The following is a 20,717-nucleotide window of genomic DNA, read 5'->3' on the forward strand; positions in this document are numbered from 1 at the left end:
GGAAGGAGAAAACCAAACACAGGCCTGGTCACGAGAACCCTCTGAGCATGAAAATGAGCAAACACAGGGATGCACTCCCACTACGATGACACTATTTTGTAGAACAGCTCAAAACATCATGCACGCTCCGACACGTCCATCACAACAAACGTACGCATGCGCTCCACAGCACGCCGCGCCACAAAGTACTAGAAGGCAGCAACGCGTTCACAGGGATCACCACGAAATGTGCGTGATGTCAACGCCTTGAAGTCCTTCCAGTGACAGCTTTTTATCTGACAGTCTGTTAATAGCAGAACACTTTTTCGGACCAACAAGAAGATGCTGTTTTCCAAAGGATAATTTTCTTAACTAGCTGTTTTCATATAAGCAGAGTCTTCATAGGATGGGGGCAGCAATTTACACTAAGGCTTTTCACTAAGGACTTTAAGTGGTTTTGAGATACAAGACTAAAAATGGTTTTGGCTTTCTAATTTGCTTTCTGTTTTGCAGTATGTACCGATTTATTCATAGCATTTCTGACAGAAGGAATTTCAAGAATGCAAACAGCACGATGGCAATGTAGTAGCTGATTAGTTCCGTGGAAAAAGTTTCTCCGAGTTTGGCTTTCGGACAGTGCACAACATTCAGGATACAAAAATACACTGGCAAAGGTGGTGGTCTTTCCCTTTAGCTAGAATAGAAAGGTCTTCTGCACTTTAGCTATAATAAACCGCATAAAAACCAGAGAGGGAGAGAGAAAGAGAGAACGAGATGGCAGATACACGGAAAATCTGCAGCGTAGATAATCAAACCCTTTATTGTCTAAGTTACATTAGACTTGCAACACCATAAAAACCTGTTAAGAAGAAGAAACAGTAGATTGGTAGAGGTAGTAGAAAGTCCCTGTAACAGTCATAAAAGGGCTTTACAGGAGTGTGTCATGCCAAAAAAAGTTATCACGTTGCTTAAAAGAGCCGATCAAAGCCCATTGACTAAATAAATAAGGAACACAACTCATTTTAAATACTATGGCCTAACTAAAATAACAAATCAATACAATACAATGATAAAGAAGAAAAAAGAAATTGTGGGATTTGCTTCTGAAAACAGATGGTCTTTAAGGTTGGTTTTCCCCCACCCACTCTTATTTCTTGTTTAATTAAGGGAAAGTCTCATTTCTGTGCTATACACAGCATATAATTATTTAAACTGATTTCCCCTACTGTTGTTCTTTATGGAGCTAAATTATGATTGTAAACTTTGCTGATTAGTACCCTGGCAATAGCAGTGACAGCACTAGCTTCTCTGTCAAGAGTTTCTGGAAGAAAAGCTCCAGAAAAAAAGCTTTTGGCTCTAAATATTAAAGATTTTCTAGATCAGCTTGCAAAATAAAAAAAAAAAACCAAAAAAAATTAAAAAAAAAAGAAATTACAAATGTACACTACACTTTTGTGCCATTTTGGGTACAGAAGAGTTTTTAATAACTAAAGCACGAACAAATAGGCTCAGCAACTAGCTTTTGTGCATTCCTGAACTGCGTTACTTTCACTCATGGAAAGTATGACTCAGAAAAGCAACAAAACAGAAAAGAAACAAACAAAAAAAAAACCCAAACCCCCAAACAAATTGAGAAAGCTAGTGCAAACCCAAAATGATAATCATTAAGCAACACAGCAAAATATAATTTTTTTTCTTTTTTTTCTCCTTTTTTTCTTTTTTTTTTTTTTTTGGTGTACAATGGAATGTGTCTATGCGACCTCCCTCAAAATAACTTCACAGAACAGTTAATTACAGTCACTTGTAAGTATTTGCACAGACGTTCCTAACTACACCGAGACTTACAGAGAATTCTGGTATACATCTGGTGTAATAGCATAAGGAAAAACTAGTTTTTAAAAAAAAATACATAAGAAAGTTAATTTGCATTGTTGCAAGTGTTGCGAAGTAACAAAAACTGTCAAGTAATTTAAAACAAGTAACAAGTAGTATCCAGAACCAATTACCGACTAGTTTTTTTTAAAAAAGGAACCCCCCGCCCGCCAAAACTGTTAGAACAGAAAGATCACGCTTTAAGGTTTTTTCTGGTTTGTTTTTTTTTTTTTTTTTAAACAAATCTTTGTGTCAGAAGCCCATTTCTACAAAAACAGCACTATTCCGTTATTGTATTAAGTAAACTGTTGCTCTCACCTGTAGTAAAGGTTAGCATCATTTCTGTACATGTAAAATTATTGCTTTTTTGAAAAATATATTTAGCATGCTAGGGTTTGTTTTTTTTAATCCATTTCCTGCCTTTACAAAATGTTACAATTTAAAAAAAAAACTAGTAAAGCTTTTGCAAAAATTTTCACAGAACATTTTCTTTCAAGGCAGCAGTAACTTTTGATAATGCATAAAATTATATGTGCAAAATCTGAAACTCTCAGAAATATTACCATCACACATAGTGTCACAGCAATAAGAAAAGAAAATATTTATATCTGTGGAATACATTTTTAATTGCTTACACTGCATGGTTTAACAACCTGTTATGTGCCACAACCCCACCTTGAAAACTTGCAGTTAAAAGAGTTACTGTAGAAGAGGTATATAAAGCTTTTTTTTTTTTCTTTTTTTTTTTCCTAACACCACCAGTGATCACCAAGTACAAGACATGACACATTTATATGAACATTAACCTGCCACCACAAAAGAAGTTCCTCGTCTTTCCAAAACGTCACCAGACCCTGGGAGGAGCAGTGAACCTGGTGAACCAAATGCAGGAGCTGAGAGTACTTTACGGGCCCAAGGCTGCCTGAACTTGTTCAGTGACACCTTTTCTCTTCTAAACATCAGATCAGCGGCGTTGGACAGCTGAGTGTTTTCTTTTTCTTTTTTTTTTTTTTTTTTTAAAACGTGAAGACTTCCTTTGTGATCAGGTCGAAGAAAGTAGCCCTGTTACAAAAAAAGGTCCTGAGAGTAAAACACAGAAGCCTGTTTTTTTTTCTTAGTGTTCGACTAGCTTTTCTTTTCCAAAGCCGAATAGAAGCTTTTCTGTGGAAGTGTTTCAATTTCCATATTCACATACTATTAATGGTGCGCAGTCAAGAGCAAGAGCACTAGAAATGCAAGTGGTCCCCAAACTGTAATGAAACAAACCATTGCAGAATGATGGTCTTTCTCTTTAGTCCCTTTAATCCTTCATCAAGCATTGCTTTCTCAGCACCAAATGCCACCTTTTCCCCGCACCCCCTCCCCTTCTTCCTTTCTGTTTTGTTTTTTGGTGGTTTTTGTTTTGTTTGTTTTTTTTTTAATTTGCTTTTCAGCATGACAGGCAGTGGCACTTTCATTAATTAATACTTTTCCAGCCCTCGAATCCACTGCTGTTTTTCAAATGTATCAAATAGTCATTGTGAGCATCAGGGAGGTTTTTGTTACAGTGCTTAACTTCTTCATGCTGTCCAAATCACATAAAGTTTAATTTTTCCAGTGTCTCAAACTTCTCTTGATTAATATAGATGCCTTGTGCTGCCACAGTGCTTGCCAACTCCACTGTTTATTATAAAGGAAATAAGGAACCATGGGACTGATTAGTACGTCAATTTATATATATCTTGTGTAGCATCTTCATTTATTTTAAAATGATTAACAGCGCAGAGGCACCCCCCTCCTCGCAGAGCGCTGGTTTCAGCCTCACGCAGCGGCTCCGGGCGAGGCGATGGCTGGCAGGGAGGCTGCTCTGCGGCCGCCAGGGCGCGGGGCGGCTGCGCGGGGGGCTGCCGGCGCTGCCCGTTGGGGTGGGGGCCGCTGGCACGGGGGCTCCTCCGCCGGGGATCTAGGTTCCCTTCCGGAGAGGCAGCGTGTGGGCGACCTCTGCACCGCCGTGGTCTCTCCCCTGCAAGGACGACACAGGGAAAAGCTCATTCTCACCTCTGCTCCCACGCACAACCCTCCAGCAAGCCCTGCTGGTGTTCGTTACCCTTTATTGGCGTCACGTACATTGGTTTTGGCCCACCGCGTCAGAATTTTGGGGTTTTTAACCATCTCCAGCAAGACAAAGTGTGTCAGGCCAATATAAAGTCCTTGACAGACTAGAAGAGCAAGTAATAGCGTCTGATGGAGCAGTGCAGAGAAGGCTGAGAAGAAGGAGGGGAAGAAGAGGCCTCCAAATAGCAGAATTTTGAGCTAGCCAAAAGGGATTCGTAAGTAGATCAGCATTTTAAAAAGGGTGAAGTCTGAGGTCACACAGGCATCTAAAAGAAAAAAAAACTGAATTCTTGTGCAGGTCTGTCAAATGCTAAGGCAGCTTTTTTTCCCCCTTGTCATCTTCCTTTTATTTTTTTAGCGAGTTTTCATGAATAATTACCATGTTGAAAAAAATAGCAGGGATATTCTAAAATCAAGTGAAATTAAAGATAACATCATGAATAAGTGGGAGCCTGCAGCTCCCAAGAAAAGCTTTAAAATGACATTTAGAACATCACTGTCTGAACAATGCAGTTTACAATCCTGATCCTAAAACAACATGGCAAGATTAATCTTACATAAATGCATTATCCTTAAGCTAAAGTCTTGATGAAGTGAAACAGACCATTTTAAATTAATGCAACATAAAATACAGCACCCATGTAAAATCCAAGCAAGTTTCAAGCTGTGCCTATGGCAGCCCTCGAAATAGCTAAAGAAAGCCCAGCTCTGGTTGACATAATGTATTAAGTGCATCTCTTTTGTTAATAGATTTAGAAAATTCCTAATTAAACCTGGCCCGAGATTCATGACATTTACCAGTCAAAGTTTGGTTTAAGTCAGAAAGATTTGCAACAAAATTAAAGAAAAAAAAAGCTGCTGTACAGACGGCAGTATATTTGAAATGTAGGAAACAGTAACTGAATGAGAGATGTGATAAAACTTCCTTAGTTGGATGCTGAATTTCCTGCAGTAAACCAAGAAAGATGCTTTACATTTTTGCACGGCTGCATCATGCCTGAGAGACAGAGCCACAATTCCAGGAGGAGGCATTCATCATTGAAACGTCTCGTATCGAACCGGCTCTATGTACACCGGGGAGCGTGGCAGGGTTTCGCCGAGCCAGGGGAGGAGGGAAGAAGGGAGAGAGCGAAGGAGGGGAGGGGATGGGATGGCAGGCGCCTGGCCCCAGCTTCCCTGGGTAAGAACTGAAAAAAGGGGTGTAATTAGGGGTTCTTTTTGGGGATGGATAGCCTGTGGGGTGCTGGGTGGCAGAGGCATGCCGTGCGGGTCCGGGCACCACCTGCCCATGGACCGGGAAAGGGGTAATCCATCCTCTTCCCACCTGGCAGGGAGGCACAGAGGGGCCAGGGGCAGTGGGTGGGTGGGTGCACAGCTGGGCTCCCAGTTTCACACGTGCCAGAACCCATCCAGTGCCTCACCTCCTTGTACTCGCACTGGCCCGAGTGGGCAGATTTTGAACTAGCTGATACGTAGCTGGATTGAATTCTTCCTGATGTGAAACCTTTACCATTGCAAAAAGTAGGCTTTCTTCACTTTCAGCATTTTAAAGGGGAAAACCAGCAGATCTTTAAGTGAAACCTATAGCTTCCATGCCAAAAGCTGCTTTCATACCAACTTCTAGGGCTTTTCACGAGTTACAGGAAAAAAATTATCTTGTGTGCATGTTAACATACTAGAGACAGATTATCGCAGGACTTTGAAATAAATCGCAGCGATCGTTTTGGAGCACAGATACAGCTCCAGTTTGCTGGCAAGGGGAAAGTGTTGGGACAGGAACTACAGCTGCTAATCCTGTCTATAATGCTCATAAACTGATGGACATACAGTACGTGCATAGTACTCAGATGCCAGTACAGCAGCCTCCATGATTCCTTGATTGTTTGCATTATAATCTCCATATGTATGAACGAGACAAATTAGGTTGCCATTTATTTGTTCATTATCTATTATTTTGATTAATGGAATTCTTGTTCTCAGAATAACTATTTAAAAATAACATTTGCAATAATGAGGACTGAACTATTAATCATGATCTTTAGAAGAAACTCTGCGAGGAACTGGGGCAAGACATTTCATATGAACAAATGTCATAAATAGGACTTCTAACAGACAGTGCTAAAATTTCAAATGCAAAAAAGAAACTCCAATCCAATGGTTTCAATAACTTTTAATCTTTTTTTTTTTTTTAATTATTTGTAGGTTTGTTTGTTTGGGCTTTTTGTTTTGGGGTTTGTTATTTTTTTTGCTCTTCCCCTTCTCTCCAGAGTTGCTTTAGGCCAAGCAGAGCTGTACTGTAGCTGGTCTATAAAAAGATGAGAGGTAACAGATACCCCCACAGCCTTTCCCCCAAACCCTTTTACAACATATATATTGTTCTCCTGATGGGTCATTCCAGTCTGTCTATCCCCCAGACGCTGGCTATTCACATTTATTCTACCTGAAGTATTTAGCACTACAAGAAATATTTAAAAATAGTTATAGTGGATAAAATTAAGGCTTATGGACTCCTTAATGAAGCTGGTTTACCCCCTTCCATGAAGGACCTACTACGCACCTCTCTTTTCAGTGAACAAGGCCCAAGAAACGTGGTGTCCGCAGCTCCTTCACAGAAAAGGACCATCACTGCCTTCTGGCATGTGGAAAGCTTCAGCCAGAGATATCCATGATACCAACAGTTCCTATTTTTTTTCTGGGCTTTAGCTTTTAATTGTTTTTGCATGAGGGAAAGGCTGTTTTTCCAGAGAGGTGAAAGGCTGGAGTTTGTTGGGGGTGGGTGGTTTTTGGTTTTTGGTTTGTTTTTTTTTTTTTTCCTCATTTCATTCACACGAAAGACAGAGAACTTGGTGTCTCTGCCTCCAGCACTGCAAATATGCTTCACGTATATATACTCTCAGTTAGACGGAACTCTTCCTTGTTGCTAACCCGTAAATCATGCCTTTTGAACACCCAATTACTTGCCCCTTAAAATTTTTAAAGCATATTGTTTGACACAGCACTGACAGAGGATAAACTATATTCCTCAAGCGGGCCAAGTTTTTATATGTTCTTAAAAATGCAACAGAAGTGAAACGCAAGGCGTATTTATTAGAAATTGCTACCACTGCTGTCACCATTTTGCAAAAGTAGGCTAGAGACTGACTCCATGTGCCACTGAATGCACTTGGGAACTGAGCTTCTGGCTGCAATGCTGCAGCATCAGGCTGTGTCTCTGAAATGACCCCATGCTTTAGGAGACTTTTGCTTTGAGTGCTCCAGCAGCTTCGAGATACATGCGGTCACAGGAACCCTTCCCCAAGGGGAGCCAGCTTTTTGTCTTGCCATGTATAAGCAATTAGTGTGTGTTCCCCGAATTCGTGCCTACTAAATCAGGTCTTTGAATGCTGCTTAGTGTATTCCAAATTAAGATACATATTCATTGTGGATAAGCAAGCTTAATTATGGATATATTGGGATATTTAGCATTTATAAAAATATTCAGAATATTCAGTATGTTTCATATGGCAGCCTTTCAAGAGAATTTACATGACTTTGCACAGATTGTATTGACTCGGGGTATGTAAAGAGCATTTTTTGTCCTTTAGACAAAGAAGAGCAGGAAATAGTCAAGAGGTCATGGGAAATTAATTTGATGTAAAAATGTCCCTGCTTTTATTTTAAGGCATTCAGGTAGAAGTATGAAACCACAGTAAATAATGTCATGAATGAGATGAACATCTTATTCCCTACATTTTGTTTGTATTTCATTGGTGCTGAACAAAGTATGAAACACAGCCCAGTGCTAATATTATCAAAACTGGGTGTGTATGGTGTTCTTTACACGCCCCTATAGGTGGCCTACTTTTCAGTGATGCTGAACACCTGCATCTCCGGTTGGTGGTTCATTACCCTGAAGTAGGTTTCTTATTTAGACACCTAAATATAGATTTAGCTGGCTCGTTTCTGAAAAAGCCTGGCTGTAGACCCTATTTTAAACATGCGGAATTAAAATGATTCTGAGAGAAAATTGCTATATAATGTAGCACTGCTGCAAGCTACTATGCTGGGGGACTTTAAAAGCCCTACCTAACATCCTTTCATAAAGGAGCCTTCAGAGATGATCTTCTGGTTGACTACTGAAGGGAATGGGGGAACAGTGAAATACTAATGTTGATATTTTAACTCTTTGGCAGACTACTCAGGGAAAGATATTTTACCTGCAAGGAGGAAATATTATATAAAGTGAATCATTTCCACTTAATGTAAAAAAAAAAAAAAGAAAAACCCTTTCATTCTCAAGCTACTGTACGCAATAACTATTGTTTCTTGCTCGGAGCATGTGCACGGCACTTCTGTAACTTGAACTGACTTTACACCGTAAACTCTCATGAATAGATCTGTCCCCAATTAAGAAATGAAATGAAGACACGGAGTGACAATATTTAATGTGGGAAATCGTAACATTACCAGAATGCTGCAGGCATCGTTCTCAGTGCGAGCTCGTTTCTGTGCTTCTAAAGGCCCCTACAGCTGCAGGTAGAAATGAGCATGTTCCCTCCCTAACGCCTAGGGACTGTGCAGGTGGAGTCTTCTGGGGGAGCGCAAAGCATGCTTGTGATGAGAACAAGCAAAACGGCAGACAAGTGAATAATCCTAACTGACACAGATGCTGACAAACTGAGACAAAGGCTGATACCGAGGAGCAAACAAGACAAAAGAAAGGGAACTATCTCCTGAAGAAGTGATCATACCGCAGCTTCTGTGGAAGAAATACTGACTGGCAAGAGACGAAGCAATTCATGAAGCTAACCCCTACTCAGTATTCTGCTGTACTGAGAGGTGCTGTAATTTAATCAAATACTTTGAAGACAGATTGACATGGACTGAGACTGCAAGAGCAAACTACATTTGCTGTGGAAGAAGTTAGTCAATAAATTCTGGCATGGCAGTAGTTTACAAAGACAAGATTATGAGTAAATTTATTGTGCAGTAATATAACCCGAATTACAAAAAAGAGTCTAGATGTGGACTGAGCTGCCACATCTCTTTTTGGACAGATATGGCCATTTCAGAATTTTTTGGACCTTACATTGTCTTTTAGAGGAAAAAAAGCCCAGACACCTTCAGAATCCAATCTCAACTACACATGAGATAAAACCATGAGCATGAAAAGATTAAAGGGCATTTTGAAGATGCTTAGGTTTACTAAAGCTACATTACTAAACCAATGAGAGCCAAAGACTAGTTGAGCTAGTTTGCAGAGCTGCAGTGTTTCACTCTGTCACATACTTCTACTGAGAGGTATGCCCTCGCATGATTTTATTAGATAAGCATTATAAGGAGAGCACCTTCATCTAGTTCTCCAACTATACCACAACTTTGCTGCTGCTGTCCCACAAAGCAAAGCAAACATTGCCCACAACGACAACTACTGAGTGCTATGCCACACTTTAGGAGGAGAGTTGTTGCCACTCCTATGGCCTGATGGCAACTCAGATGCTTCTGTGGCAGCAGCTGGGTTCCCCATGCAGCCTTTGGCCCAGAAAGATGCAAGTGCAACAGAGAAGGTCCTAAGAGCCTCCATGAAGGGTGCAGCGTATGAACTATGCAACATGGTGGTGCCTGATGAGGACGTTTACTGAGCAAGTAGAAAGCAACTCCTAAACTTCAAGAAGGTGGGAGATGAAGATGTGTTCTCTAAGCATGGCCGAAACCATCTGCAACTGTTTAGTAAGAGACAGGAGCACAGGAAAAGTGCTGTAGTAAAAAATAAACTAAAAAGAGGGATGAAAGAAAAAATAAGTGATGCCAGAGGCGGTTTCACAATGGAAGAAAACTGCCCATGAGAAGGTGTGCCCTGAAACCCACCCGTCAAGCTGGAAGATGGAGTGGGAAGGTCCAGGTTATGACACTGGTCTACAAAGACATAAGATACATGAAACAACTTCAGTTCAATGGTTTTCTATCTAACAGCTTTGTCATGTATCGTTCAGAGTGCTGAGAAGTATTTGTTAGGACAGGAAACTCTGTACACTAGAAACAGGAAAGCACACTGCCACACAGAGTCCACAAGAACTGGAGGATGAGAGCATTTCGAAGGCCAGATACTGGATATCAGGGTACAAATACTCTAATTGTTGATTGTACTGTTGCCAGCAGAGAACGTGTTAGTTCCAAAAGCAAATTATTTCTAGGAATTCTTTATGCACTATTCCATATCACTAAACATTAAAGTTACGTATCCCACCCACTCCCGAGTAAGCCAGTAACACGTTTATTTAAACATTAACTACCTGCTCTACAATTAACTGACTGTCTATATAACAGACTGATAAAATGCTTAAAAATTTAAGAGCTAAAAATCAAGCAGCACCATTATTATTTATACATGTTATAAACCAGCCAGCACTTTAGTGATGAGTATCACTGTGCAACTTTTTCCCAGCTACCACATTAAAAACCAAACATCCAATTAATTGTAAAACATACTTGTTTTGGGGCATCTGCGGAGGTGGTGTGAACTTCAGTACCTTGGAGTCCATTAGACTCAAATACCACTGTGGGAACAAGGGGGCTTGTTAACAGATGAACATTCAAGCTTCGTTAGTGTGTGTACATTATTTGAGACCATTACAGATTAACCACGTTCAAAAAAAGACACCAGCTACTAGCCTGTGGCCGGAAAATACCAATTTACCGTAACACTTACTGTAAGAGAGTGTGCTAATGGCAGCCTAGGGCCACTGCCCTTTTTAATTCAGACTTCAGCACTGAAGAAAGCAATCACTGACAACATTAATTATCAGTGTATGTGTAAAGGGACCCTCTTCTTGCATTACTTACCATTTGGCCTCTGTCATTTTGCATCAGACTGGCTTATGTATGCATCATTCACACTTTTCTGGAGGAACCCGCTAGTCTTACTGTCTCGTGCAATGCTCAGGAGGTCTCTCAACACTGGCGGCTTTAGCCTCCTACAGCCTCAACCATAGACTGCGCCAGGTTAAAAATGGCTGGTAGGGATTTCCCATTTTAGGGCTGACCGGTCTACAGAAAAAAATCTCGTTTCCCACAAAAATGTTCCTGTCAACAGCAACAATGAGGCAAAACAAAGCCTTATGTTGTGCTGAAAGGGGTACTTTGATTTCAATTTGTGCTGGTGGCAACAGAATTCATTAGCATATTCATTTCTGAGTACCCTACTCTCTAATTAAAATACAAGATTTGCAAACAGACTTATCTTAAATGCATTGCTATTTTATAGAATTTGGGCAGGGATCAGGTAAGCAATATCCAGAGACCAAGAGCAACAGTGGTAAAAATAAAAAACCTTTCTATTAGATTTAGGTACTGGAATCACTTAGGTTAACATGGTATGTGAAACGTAATTCTTGGCATTTTGTTAGCTGGATCCAAAAGCAGACAAGCAGGAAAAGGGAGAAAGCAAGAGCAAGTGTGAAAAGGTACCTGCATGGGACCTCTGATGAGCCCTGAGGTGACTGGGTTGGGTAAAGCATTTTCCACATTCTCTGCAGACGCAGTCTCCTTGGCGTGTTTGTGTCCTGAGCATCCCTGTAGTCGGGAGCGAGGGAGGGAGGGAGGAGGGGGTGGGGTGGAGAGGAGAAAGGAAAGTTGAGAAGAAAACATTATGCCAGAAGAAAACATCATTAGTATGTCTAATGTGTCATTATGTGAGGCTACCTTCAGGCCCTGGATGACAACTGTCAGCCTTCATCTAAGCACTGGCTGACAGGCCAGGCACACACAGGACTGCAAGAATGCATAAATTACATTGAATTAAAAAATGCTCCCCATGATGTGCCCGCACCAGGACTGGCATGTCAGGTGTGCGCTTTTCAGAGCAGCTGGATCCACTTCTCAGCCATCACCCAGCTTTGTCAAGCAGTACATCAGGCAAATCAAAGTGACTCCAGCGTGGCGGAGACAAGTCACATGGATAATAGGAAGTGAGTAGGACCAGAGCCCGACTGTCCCCCCCGGGCAGCAATACCTCAGAGACAAATGCAGAGCGAGTGGAGCCATCACAGACTGATCAAACCTTTCACCCCTGCCTACCTGCCTGCCGGTGCTGCTTTGACCCCGGACCTCTGAGGCACAGACGAAAGACATCTGTGAATGAAAGTGTCATTCCGGACATTTTGAGCTGGTAGCAGCACAGCAGCCTTCCCCCAGCCCTGGATAAACATGTTTTCTAGGCCATTAGCATTTGTGGAAAACCACTCAAACCTCTCGTTTTTCTCCAAAGGTCAGTTTACAGCATCTGACTTAAAGGGCTGGTCTTTGTCTTTTTGCTGCTGATCAAAAAAGACACATTTGACTTTTATTGGGCTTTTTTATTAGAAAAGAAAAATATTTGAACATCATCTTTTCTATATTGGTGAAATGCCCTCCTCAGAAGGAAAGAGTTGATGTTTCCATTTGCCACTGGAATACTTTGGCTTTTAAAGAAATTCTCAGGGGGGTTGTCAGCAGAAGTGAAATTTCAGCTTTTCATTCATTTTCTCCCCCACTACAGTATTTATAAAGAGTAAAATTGCGAACAAAAATGTGGCAACAACCCCCACCCCAACTGAAAATTCCACTGCAGGATGCCAGAGGGCTCATCTGAAATACAGATGCTGTACCTGAAAATGAATGGAAAAGACGACGGATTGCCATTTACTCTGCTGGTATGGCACCAAGTGTCCTGCGATGGTTTGTACCACAGTATATATTGAAAAGAAATGTCTGGCTGCAAAAAACAAAAAACTTACTCCCAAATTGTTTCCTTTTTTTATAATACCACCTCCTGCAGATGGCAGCACAGTCTGTATAATGTAGCTGAACACGCTCATTCCCAACAATTAAGTTCCTGGCAGTCAAATACGAGATGATGATTTAGGGGCAATTCCAGATCACATATACCCATGCACGCGTACACACACACACACACCCACCCAAAAAAAAAAGACGACCCCCAAAACACAAATTTCAATGAGAGCTTTACCATACTATAATGAGACAGATCTGTCTTGCAAGGCAGTCAAGATTAAAGCAGATTTTCTTGTCTGTTACTAGCATTTTCCTCTCACTGGCCAGAACTACAGCTGCAAGCTTAAAAGCAAAGCTGAGCGAAGCGCGTTGAGGGACCAGACGTGGCCTTTGCTGGACGCTGTGCCGGCTGCCAAACAGGCAGGGACAGGCAGCACAGGGCTCTGCGACTGGCAGAACGACTTCCATGGAGCCTGGGAGACCTGGGTTCCTCAGGTGGCTTTCTGCCACCTCTGAAAAGACATTTAATCTCTCTATAACTCAAACCTCCCTCTGTGAAAGGTGAATACAATTGTCTCAGCAGCCATTATGGGGTTGATCCAACAACCTTCATGGAAGCGCTGCCTCTGCCCGAGTGTGCATGAGGCATGTTGAGGATGCTGTTGTAAGCCAACATACCTTGTACAATTGCTGAAGGTGAGCAGGTTAGGACTTTCATCTAACCCCTCCCTGGCACTCACTTTATCATAGTTATTTAAAAAACAGGTGGAAAAAATGGATTGCTTCCAGGTATATTTGCCATTCTTGCATTTCATAAGGAGCACCATAAGGCTTTTGATAGTTCAGAGCTTTGAGCGATGGGCACCACTGCCGCAAGGCAATACCCCTATGAGTCATCACTCAGGTTATACTGTATGTGAACGGAAGAGGGTGGATGACTACAGGTGTTAGCAAATTAAGGTAAATGAACGTGACTATGTGAATGGGAGCTCCTGCAAAACCGATGTTCAAAGCTGGTCTCAAAGGAGCCCCAGGGAAGGAGTGCATCTGCTGCTATAACCCATCCTTTCCTAATATGGCAGATTCATGTAAGTGTCATGAATAAAACAAATAACCACTATTAAATATAACAACAAGATTCTCTCTACAAGCATTTGGGAAGATTGGGCAGCGTGAAACAAACCTAGCCCAAGCACAGCAAGCTTTGTGTTTGCAGCTGTATCAAAACAGTACATACAACTCTCTTTTCCAAGGACACACTGAAACAGACATATTCTACTACAATCCAAGACGAGGTAGTATACCAAACACCCAAGTAAAGCCTATTGGGAATATTCAATTGGGAAAAAAAAAACCAACCCAAAACATGACAAATAGAATACCTAAGTGGGATTTTTGGTTGTTGTTTATGTCACCATTGCCATATTCACACTGCCATGTTAAGACTTAATTGTATGATTCATACTGACTCAGAGGGCTCAGTCTAGGGCCATGTGTTATTTCAGACAAGGTTCATTTACCCTCCTCTATTCACAGTTGGTAGGATCTTGTTCCTTTTGCCTGCAGCACCTTTTTATTTTAGTGCTATGAAAAACAGCCATCATGCCAATTGGTTTGGAGAACCATCAACAACCTGGAAGTTGTATATAAAATAAAGACAAGCTACATAAAAAATGAAGTTTCAGATTCTGAAAACTTGATTGCTGTAAAACACTTGGAATGAAAGAAGAGATTTCAAAGCAGAGATAGGTACTAAATAACTCCCAGTTAAAGTGTCTCTGGAAATCACTGCCCAGCAAAAACACTTTGGCAGTAAAAATCCCCCTTTTATAAAGCAGGTAAACAGAGACCTCCTTGGAAACCCTGCCCCTACTTTACTTTGCCCCAATGGTCTTCATGGTTTTTCAGGTACCTACATTCACTAAGTCAGCTTCTAGTTCCCAGCTTCTACTGTTTCCCTCCATCCTTCTTAACACGGCTGGGAGCTCACTGGATCAAAAAGAGTCCTCTGAGCAGGTTGACACAATGTGGTATTAGATAACAGCAAGGCGGGCACCCACGTGAAGGCACCCCAAGTTGATGGTGGAACAATTAACTGGTATTTAGAGGAGGAAGCAGGCAGGGAGAAACTTCAGACAACACTCCTAGGCACTGGGATGGCAAAAGCAAGGTCAGCTGGACGATAAAGGGAATACTGATCCTGCTATTTTATGAACTGAGCGTGTCCTCCTCTGCTTCCTTAACAAAAACCAGGAGCCTGAAGTTAGCTGCAATCATCACACAGCCTCTAACCACCTGTGAAATGACCTACTCAATAGCAATAAACAACAGTCGGCTCCTATGCAGCATTACTTTTTAAGTGATTGAGCAAAACTGGCAATGGAGTGGCTGAAAGGTGCACCTGATGGACTATTTCTGATAGATTTTGCCTTCCTGCCTTCTCCAAAAGGCTTCCCACCAAAACCGGACCAAATACCATGGCTCCTTCCTTTCCTCACAGCTGCCAGAGCTGTCAACTTGCACACACACCTTCTGGGCACTAGATCATAGTTGTCATTAGACTACCAGCTTCCAAAAGGCCTGGGTTTTGTCCCACTTGCAAATTGGGGTCACAAGCTCCATTTCACACATGCTTTTGACAAAACAGAAAGCATTATGTCAGGCGAGGACACTAGAACACTGGTCTGGAACATGCACTCTTTCCATGTGGAATTCAGTTCTTGCACAACTTCTTGCACACACAAAAAATTGGATCATTTACAAATGGTGAGAGCTGGGACTATGGCTCCCATTCTCCTCCCCCCCCCCCCCCCCCCAATCTCAAGAGTAATAAATCAGTGTGATTTTCAGTTTCCACCAACACAAACTAATTCTGGCAGACAGTCAGAACTGTATGGTTTCAAATGCAAATACAAAGGGTTTGGGTTTTTTTCTTATTTTTACGTGGCTGTTGACTGGCAAGAGACAGAAGGAGAGGTCCAATACTTTTTTAGTCCCTGAACTTTTAAACTGCCTAGTTGCACAGCTGCCTGTCCTGCTTACCTGAATTAGCAAGCACAGATTCAGCCACACCTCTTTTTAATCATAAACATACAAACAGATCAAAATAATAATTTGAAAAATACAATAGCAGTCTTTGATACGGACAAGGAAGATCTTAAGACTTTTGTCGAGAAAGACAATCCTTACGCTGACAAGTAATTATCTCTGTTGTTGGAAGACTTGTTTGCAGATGAAATTGAAGAAAACCTCCAAAATAACATCACAGATAAGCCCCAGAGGATGTTTATTTTGCCCAAAGCAAAAAGATTATGATGTGTGCCAGCACCAGCATATCAGGGGGATCTTCATGTGACAGCACATCTGTGTAACTTTAGCCTGCTTGAAACGAGGGGACAAAGGAACAGTAGTACTCCAGGTGGAACCAGATACATTTAACCTGCAACAGAAATGTCACGCAGTGCACGAGGGGGGATGCTGCAATGTTAGAGATCGGTAAACAAACCTACTCAAGCCTATCCAGAAATGATAAAAACAATGAACTTGTAATCCCAGCCGCTAAAGGGAGAGAAGGAAGAAACTGAAACAGCATGTCGTGGCTCCGAACAAAGCAGGAACAAGCAATCCACGTCCTCAGCCATGAAAGGGCTTGTGAAAAATCTTACCTGCATGATCCAGGACAGGGCTGTTGGCACCGCAGGTTTGGTACAATGAAGCAAGGTCCTTTGGAATGTATGTTTTAAAGATATTTAAAATGTCCAAGTGTTTCTCATGCCCATCTGATCCTGGATCCTGTTTGCTGGAGTGTAAAGCCGGAGAAACTCCCGCAGCACTAGGCTGGGGCTGCAGCAGTGGACTCACTCGTGCTACCGCTGTGCAGTTTGCCAATGTCCTCATCTCACTCCCAGCCTTCACGTGAGACTCCCTCTGAGGCACCAATGGCTCTTCGAGTTTAGTGTACTGCTCGCTTTTACACAGAGGATGATACTGCGGTGGTGGGTTGAATTTGGCCTTCATGGAGTCGGATGCACAATGCTTACCTGGAGGAGCAAAGCTAGTACTTCCTTGGGGAACCATGTACTTTTCTACTTGCTTACTGTTGGTGGGCTGTGTGCTAGGCCTCGATATGACCGTCTGAGTAGGAGTTACGCTTCTGCTATAGGCTCCCATTTGCATAAGTTTGGAATTTGCTTCATATTTACTTTTTTGTTGTGCTGCTGTGCTGTATTGCTCCTGGGAATGGTTTAACTTGGGCTGTCTGTACCCATCCAGACCTGATAAGCGTGGGCCACAGTGGCCGAAGACATGACCATCCTTTGACTGATGTGTAGTCCCAGACTTTGCAGTCATCCCAACAGAAAGAGAGCTGCTTTTGGACCCTGGCAATGCACTTGGCACTTGAGTGCGCGTAAATCTGGCAACGGGCAAAGGCTGGCATTCCTTACCGCCAAGAACAGGAGGGGGGCCAGTACGCCCACTCCTCGCCAGAAAGACCAGGTTGTTTTTAATGCTCTTGAATCCATTCTGTTGAACCCAAGGCGGGACCATCGAGTTACAGCTGATTTTGTGCAAAATTCTTTTATGCATCCACAGGACTTCAGGATAGTAGGTCTTGTGACTGCAGAAAGGACACGGGTAGACAATTAAAGCAGCCTGCAAGGATGTGTTCAGATTTTTATTGCATGAATTATCCCTTGTTGATTTTTCACTCAAATCGAGTGGAGCTACCTCTTGAGCTTCAGCACCTTTTTCTATCAGAGGATGCTCCCTGTTTAGGTCTAGCACATTTTCTCTAGCGCAACTAGCCTGCAATTCAAGTGATGTTTTCAAGTCCATGACCGTGTTTGAAGATATCTGTCCCACACCTGAAGCAAAGCTAGCAATGTGACTGGAGCAAGGAAGCCCTTGGTTGTGGTGAAATGCCGGCATCTTTATGTCTGCAGAACCTTTTAGATCTTGGTATTTCGAGAAGGGCTCCTTGATGACACTCTCCAGCACTGACACCAGGGCAGGAATCCCTGGTTTAGATTCCCTGGCCTCATCTTCTCTGGTGTTGCAGCTTCCCAGCTTTGGGAGTTCATCCAGCTGAGATGTTACCATTGGGGTTTCCTCTTCAGAAGAGTTGCAGTGGTATGGCTTTTCATCTGGATGGAATAAACAAACAAACAAACAAACAATCATTGTCATTTTATGCAGAAAGGAGCCCAAAAGCCAGAGAAAAAATTCAATATTAGAGTAAGATAGCAGGAGAAAAAGCAAACTTTGGTATTAGTACTGTAATGATGTGCTACAGACCAAATGTACTATATAAGCAAGAAAATAAGGCAACAATTCAATTTACTTTTAAAGATGACTGCAAAGTCTGGATAAACTCTCTGCTGCTGCATGTTCATGATATTTTGAAGAAAGAACGATTCAGTAATATACCCATGTTAAAATTCCGTGACTGCGAGAAAAACAAACAAATATGCAACCATTTAATGCTTTAACAAAAGCAAAGACAATGGAGCCAGATAAGACTGACCTAGTTAAAGGTCTGTCAGTGCTTCCATTACAAGCCCCTATTTTCAAAGGGTTTATAACTCAGCAATAAAAATTGGCTCCACACAGAAGCCAAGCATATAAGCAGGTACAGCATACAGAATAAATTGCTCACTTAAGAGGGACTTTTGCAGTGGCCAAGTATAAAAGATGAGTTATGGAGGATGTAAATTTTGAATTTTCCGTCCGTTAGTTTAAAGCGGACACTTTTCTTTTTAAACATACTTTTATGTTTGAGTCAAACGTCAGGAAAATTTTATAACCGCTTGATCCACTGAGAGATAAGGAATTCAACATTTTCAGCGATTTAGATTACAGAATTCAAAACAGACTTCTGATTCTTCCCATTTTCTTGTTCGCTTCTCAGCTCTCCAGAGTAAATTTACCTGCCTAACACATGGCTGGGAAAGGGAACATACTGGGCAGTAATTAAAGCCATTTAGGGCGAAAGAGAAGAGTAGGATTTGTTTTGCTGGGAGCGCGGCTACCTCTGCCTGCTCTGCCAATGCCGATCTCTCAGAGCCGCTGATGAAGCCGTTGAATCCCTCCAAATCAGTTCACAAATCACTTCCACAGAGATTTTCATCACAGCAGTAATGCTTACTGCACTGAATCCATTTAACATGTAACTGAATTGAATCATCTGACAAACTTTCAGTTTCAATTAACATGCTGTTAATGAGCCACTGCCAGGCAAGTGTAAGGAGACCATGCTCCATCTAAAATGTCACCAGTCCAAAGTGATCACGGCATCTGTAGGAGGGGTGAGAATGGGAAAAGAGTTAACTGCTCTAGAGCTGCATATCCTCTCACATCAACTCATAAAAGCCAGCGCTCAGAAAATCAAGTGCTGTTCGTTAGCACAGCGCAGTGCCACAGGCATTATTCTGCACAGCGCAGTGGAACAAGTATGTCTTCCACTGGAGTTTCACTGCAGATAAAATCTACTTAGCCTGGCCTTCAAGTCAAGCAAAAAATTCTTAAGCTTTTGTTTAATTCAAGGTAATTAAGTTAAAAATAACCCATAGATTTGCAGCCTTGCAGGGCTGAGTGCTCACTCTAAGATAATTTTCCTTTCAAACTCTCTAAGGGGGTAAATTCGGGGGGGGGGGGGGAAACCCCACAACCCAGAAACTTGTTTTTCCTGTGTTGCAGTGGGCAAGGCTTAGGGAAAGCACATGCCCAGCACTACTAGCCAAATTTACAGTTTGAAACAAAGACACTGCATGCAGCGGTGAAATCTGACACTGCACATCTGTGTTATTTTCAAACCACATCTGTCAAAGCCCAAAATATCTGTGCTCTTAAATAAGATTTTTAAGGCTTCTCTTTACGATCACAAGGAGTGGCTCCTTTGATCATCGTAGTAAATAATGAAGGAAAGCAAAAACAAATCATTCGATCGCAGCAGTACTCAGCAGAGACTGAACCGACCCACCGGCTGCGCTGAGCAGAGCAGGCAGAGCAGGGAGGTGGGGGACCACTGCCCGCCCCGCTCTCGGGGCCTGCTGCCCCTTGGTCTGCCCACAAAGCCGTGATGATGGGCAGACGCCTGCAACTCCCAGATACTCCTTGATGCTGCCTGACTTGGGCAAAACCTACACACTGCACCATTTCAGTAAATAGGACTGAGTTGAATAAACTGTGAGATGAAACGGGTTAGGTCTGGTCTTGGTCTTTAGGTATCGACTGTTCAGTTTAGGTCGGTGCTTGGGGAGAGGAGGAAGAAAAAGAGGAGGGGGCAGCAGAGAGACAGACTAAGTCACATGTGCCCCAATAACGACAAGTATAAAGCCTGGGACTGCGAACCTAGAGGTGGCTGAAGTCCTTTTAGCCGTATTGCTTTAGGACAGCCGTCAAAGAAAAACGGATTTTCCAGGTGGAAAATGTAGCACGGAGTAGGAAAACGATGAAGGCGTTTCTGAGGTGTATCTAGGCCTGCAGTTGCCACAATGCTGAAGGCATACGCTGTCAGTACAATACATGAAAATTTGTAAGGTTATTACAAAACATTGTTTCTAACATCTCTTCATAGTATCTTGCTAGATTCAATTCCTCTGATGTCTCACACAAACAGTACTGAACATAAAAGGAGTAATTTTAAAAGCTTAGATCAGGAGCCTCAATAGCAACATTTGTGTTAATTGCTCAAGCTGCACTTCTAGCAAAAAAAAAAAAGCAAAACAAAAAACAATCAATAAAAAAAACCACAAACAAAAACACTAAACCACACCCCTACCCTCCTTCCCCAAGATTTGGACAGACATGCTTTTCACATGCTCATACTTCTTCACCAGCACAAAGCACACCCTAAGCTTTTCCCAGGCCCCATCCTGCTCTCCACCAGGGACCTGACACTCCAGATATCAACACCCAGGCTGAAATGCTGCCATGTGCCATCCTCCCTGTCATGGGTGGTGGTCCAGGCCAGGCTGCAAGCAGGTAGCAAAAGCCCGGGGGAAGAGGGGATGCAGGAAAGA

General features: G+C 42.2%; 1 protein-coding gene across 5 annotated transcripts in view; it reads right to left on the reverse strand.

Annotated features, from left to right (window-relative positions):
• Window positions 1-781: 781 nt before the first annotated feature.
• The window catches only part of ZNF516 (zinc finger protein 516), a 108,118-nt gene continuing 88,182 nt past the window's right edge, over window positions 782-20,717 (reverse strand). For 3 of the 5 annotated variants that reach the window (XM_064443119.1, XM_064443120.1, XM_064443121.1), the window contains 3 exons: window positions 16,362-17,840; window positions 11,392-11,496; window positions 782-3,853 (listed from right to left, as the gene is read on the reverse strand). In XM_064443119.1, the coding sequence (XP_064299189.1) occupies window positions 3,549-3,853; window positions 11,392-11,496; window positions 16,362-17,840 (1,889 nt within the window). In that variant the 3' untranslated portion in view covers window positions 782-3,548. Of the gene's footprint in view, window positions 3,854-3,957; window positions 4,212-10,413; window positions 10,482-11,391; window positions 11,497-16,361; window positions 17,841-20,717 lie in introns of all 5 variants that reach the window. The other 2 variants (XR_010371524.1, XM_064443122.1) reach the window with 2 other exon arrangements.

This window comes from Phalacrocorax carbo, chromosome 2 (assembly GCF_963921805.1).
Source record: "Phalacrocorax carbo chromosome 2, bPhaCar2.1, whole genome shotgun sequence".
Classification (NCBI taxonomy): Eukaryota; Metazoa; Chordata; class Aves; order Suliformes; family Phalacrocoracidae; genus Phalacrocorax; species Phalacrocorax carbo.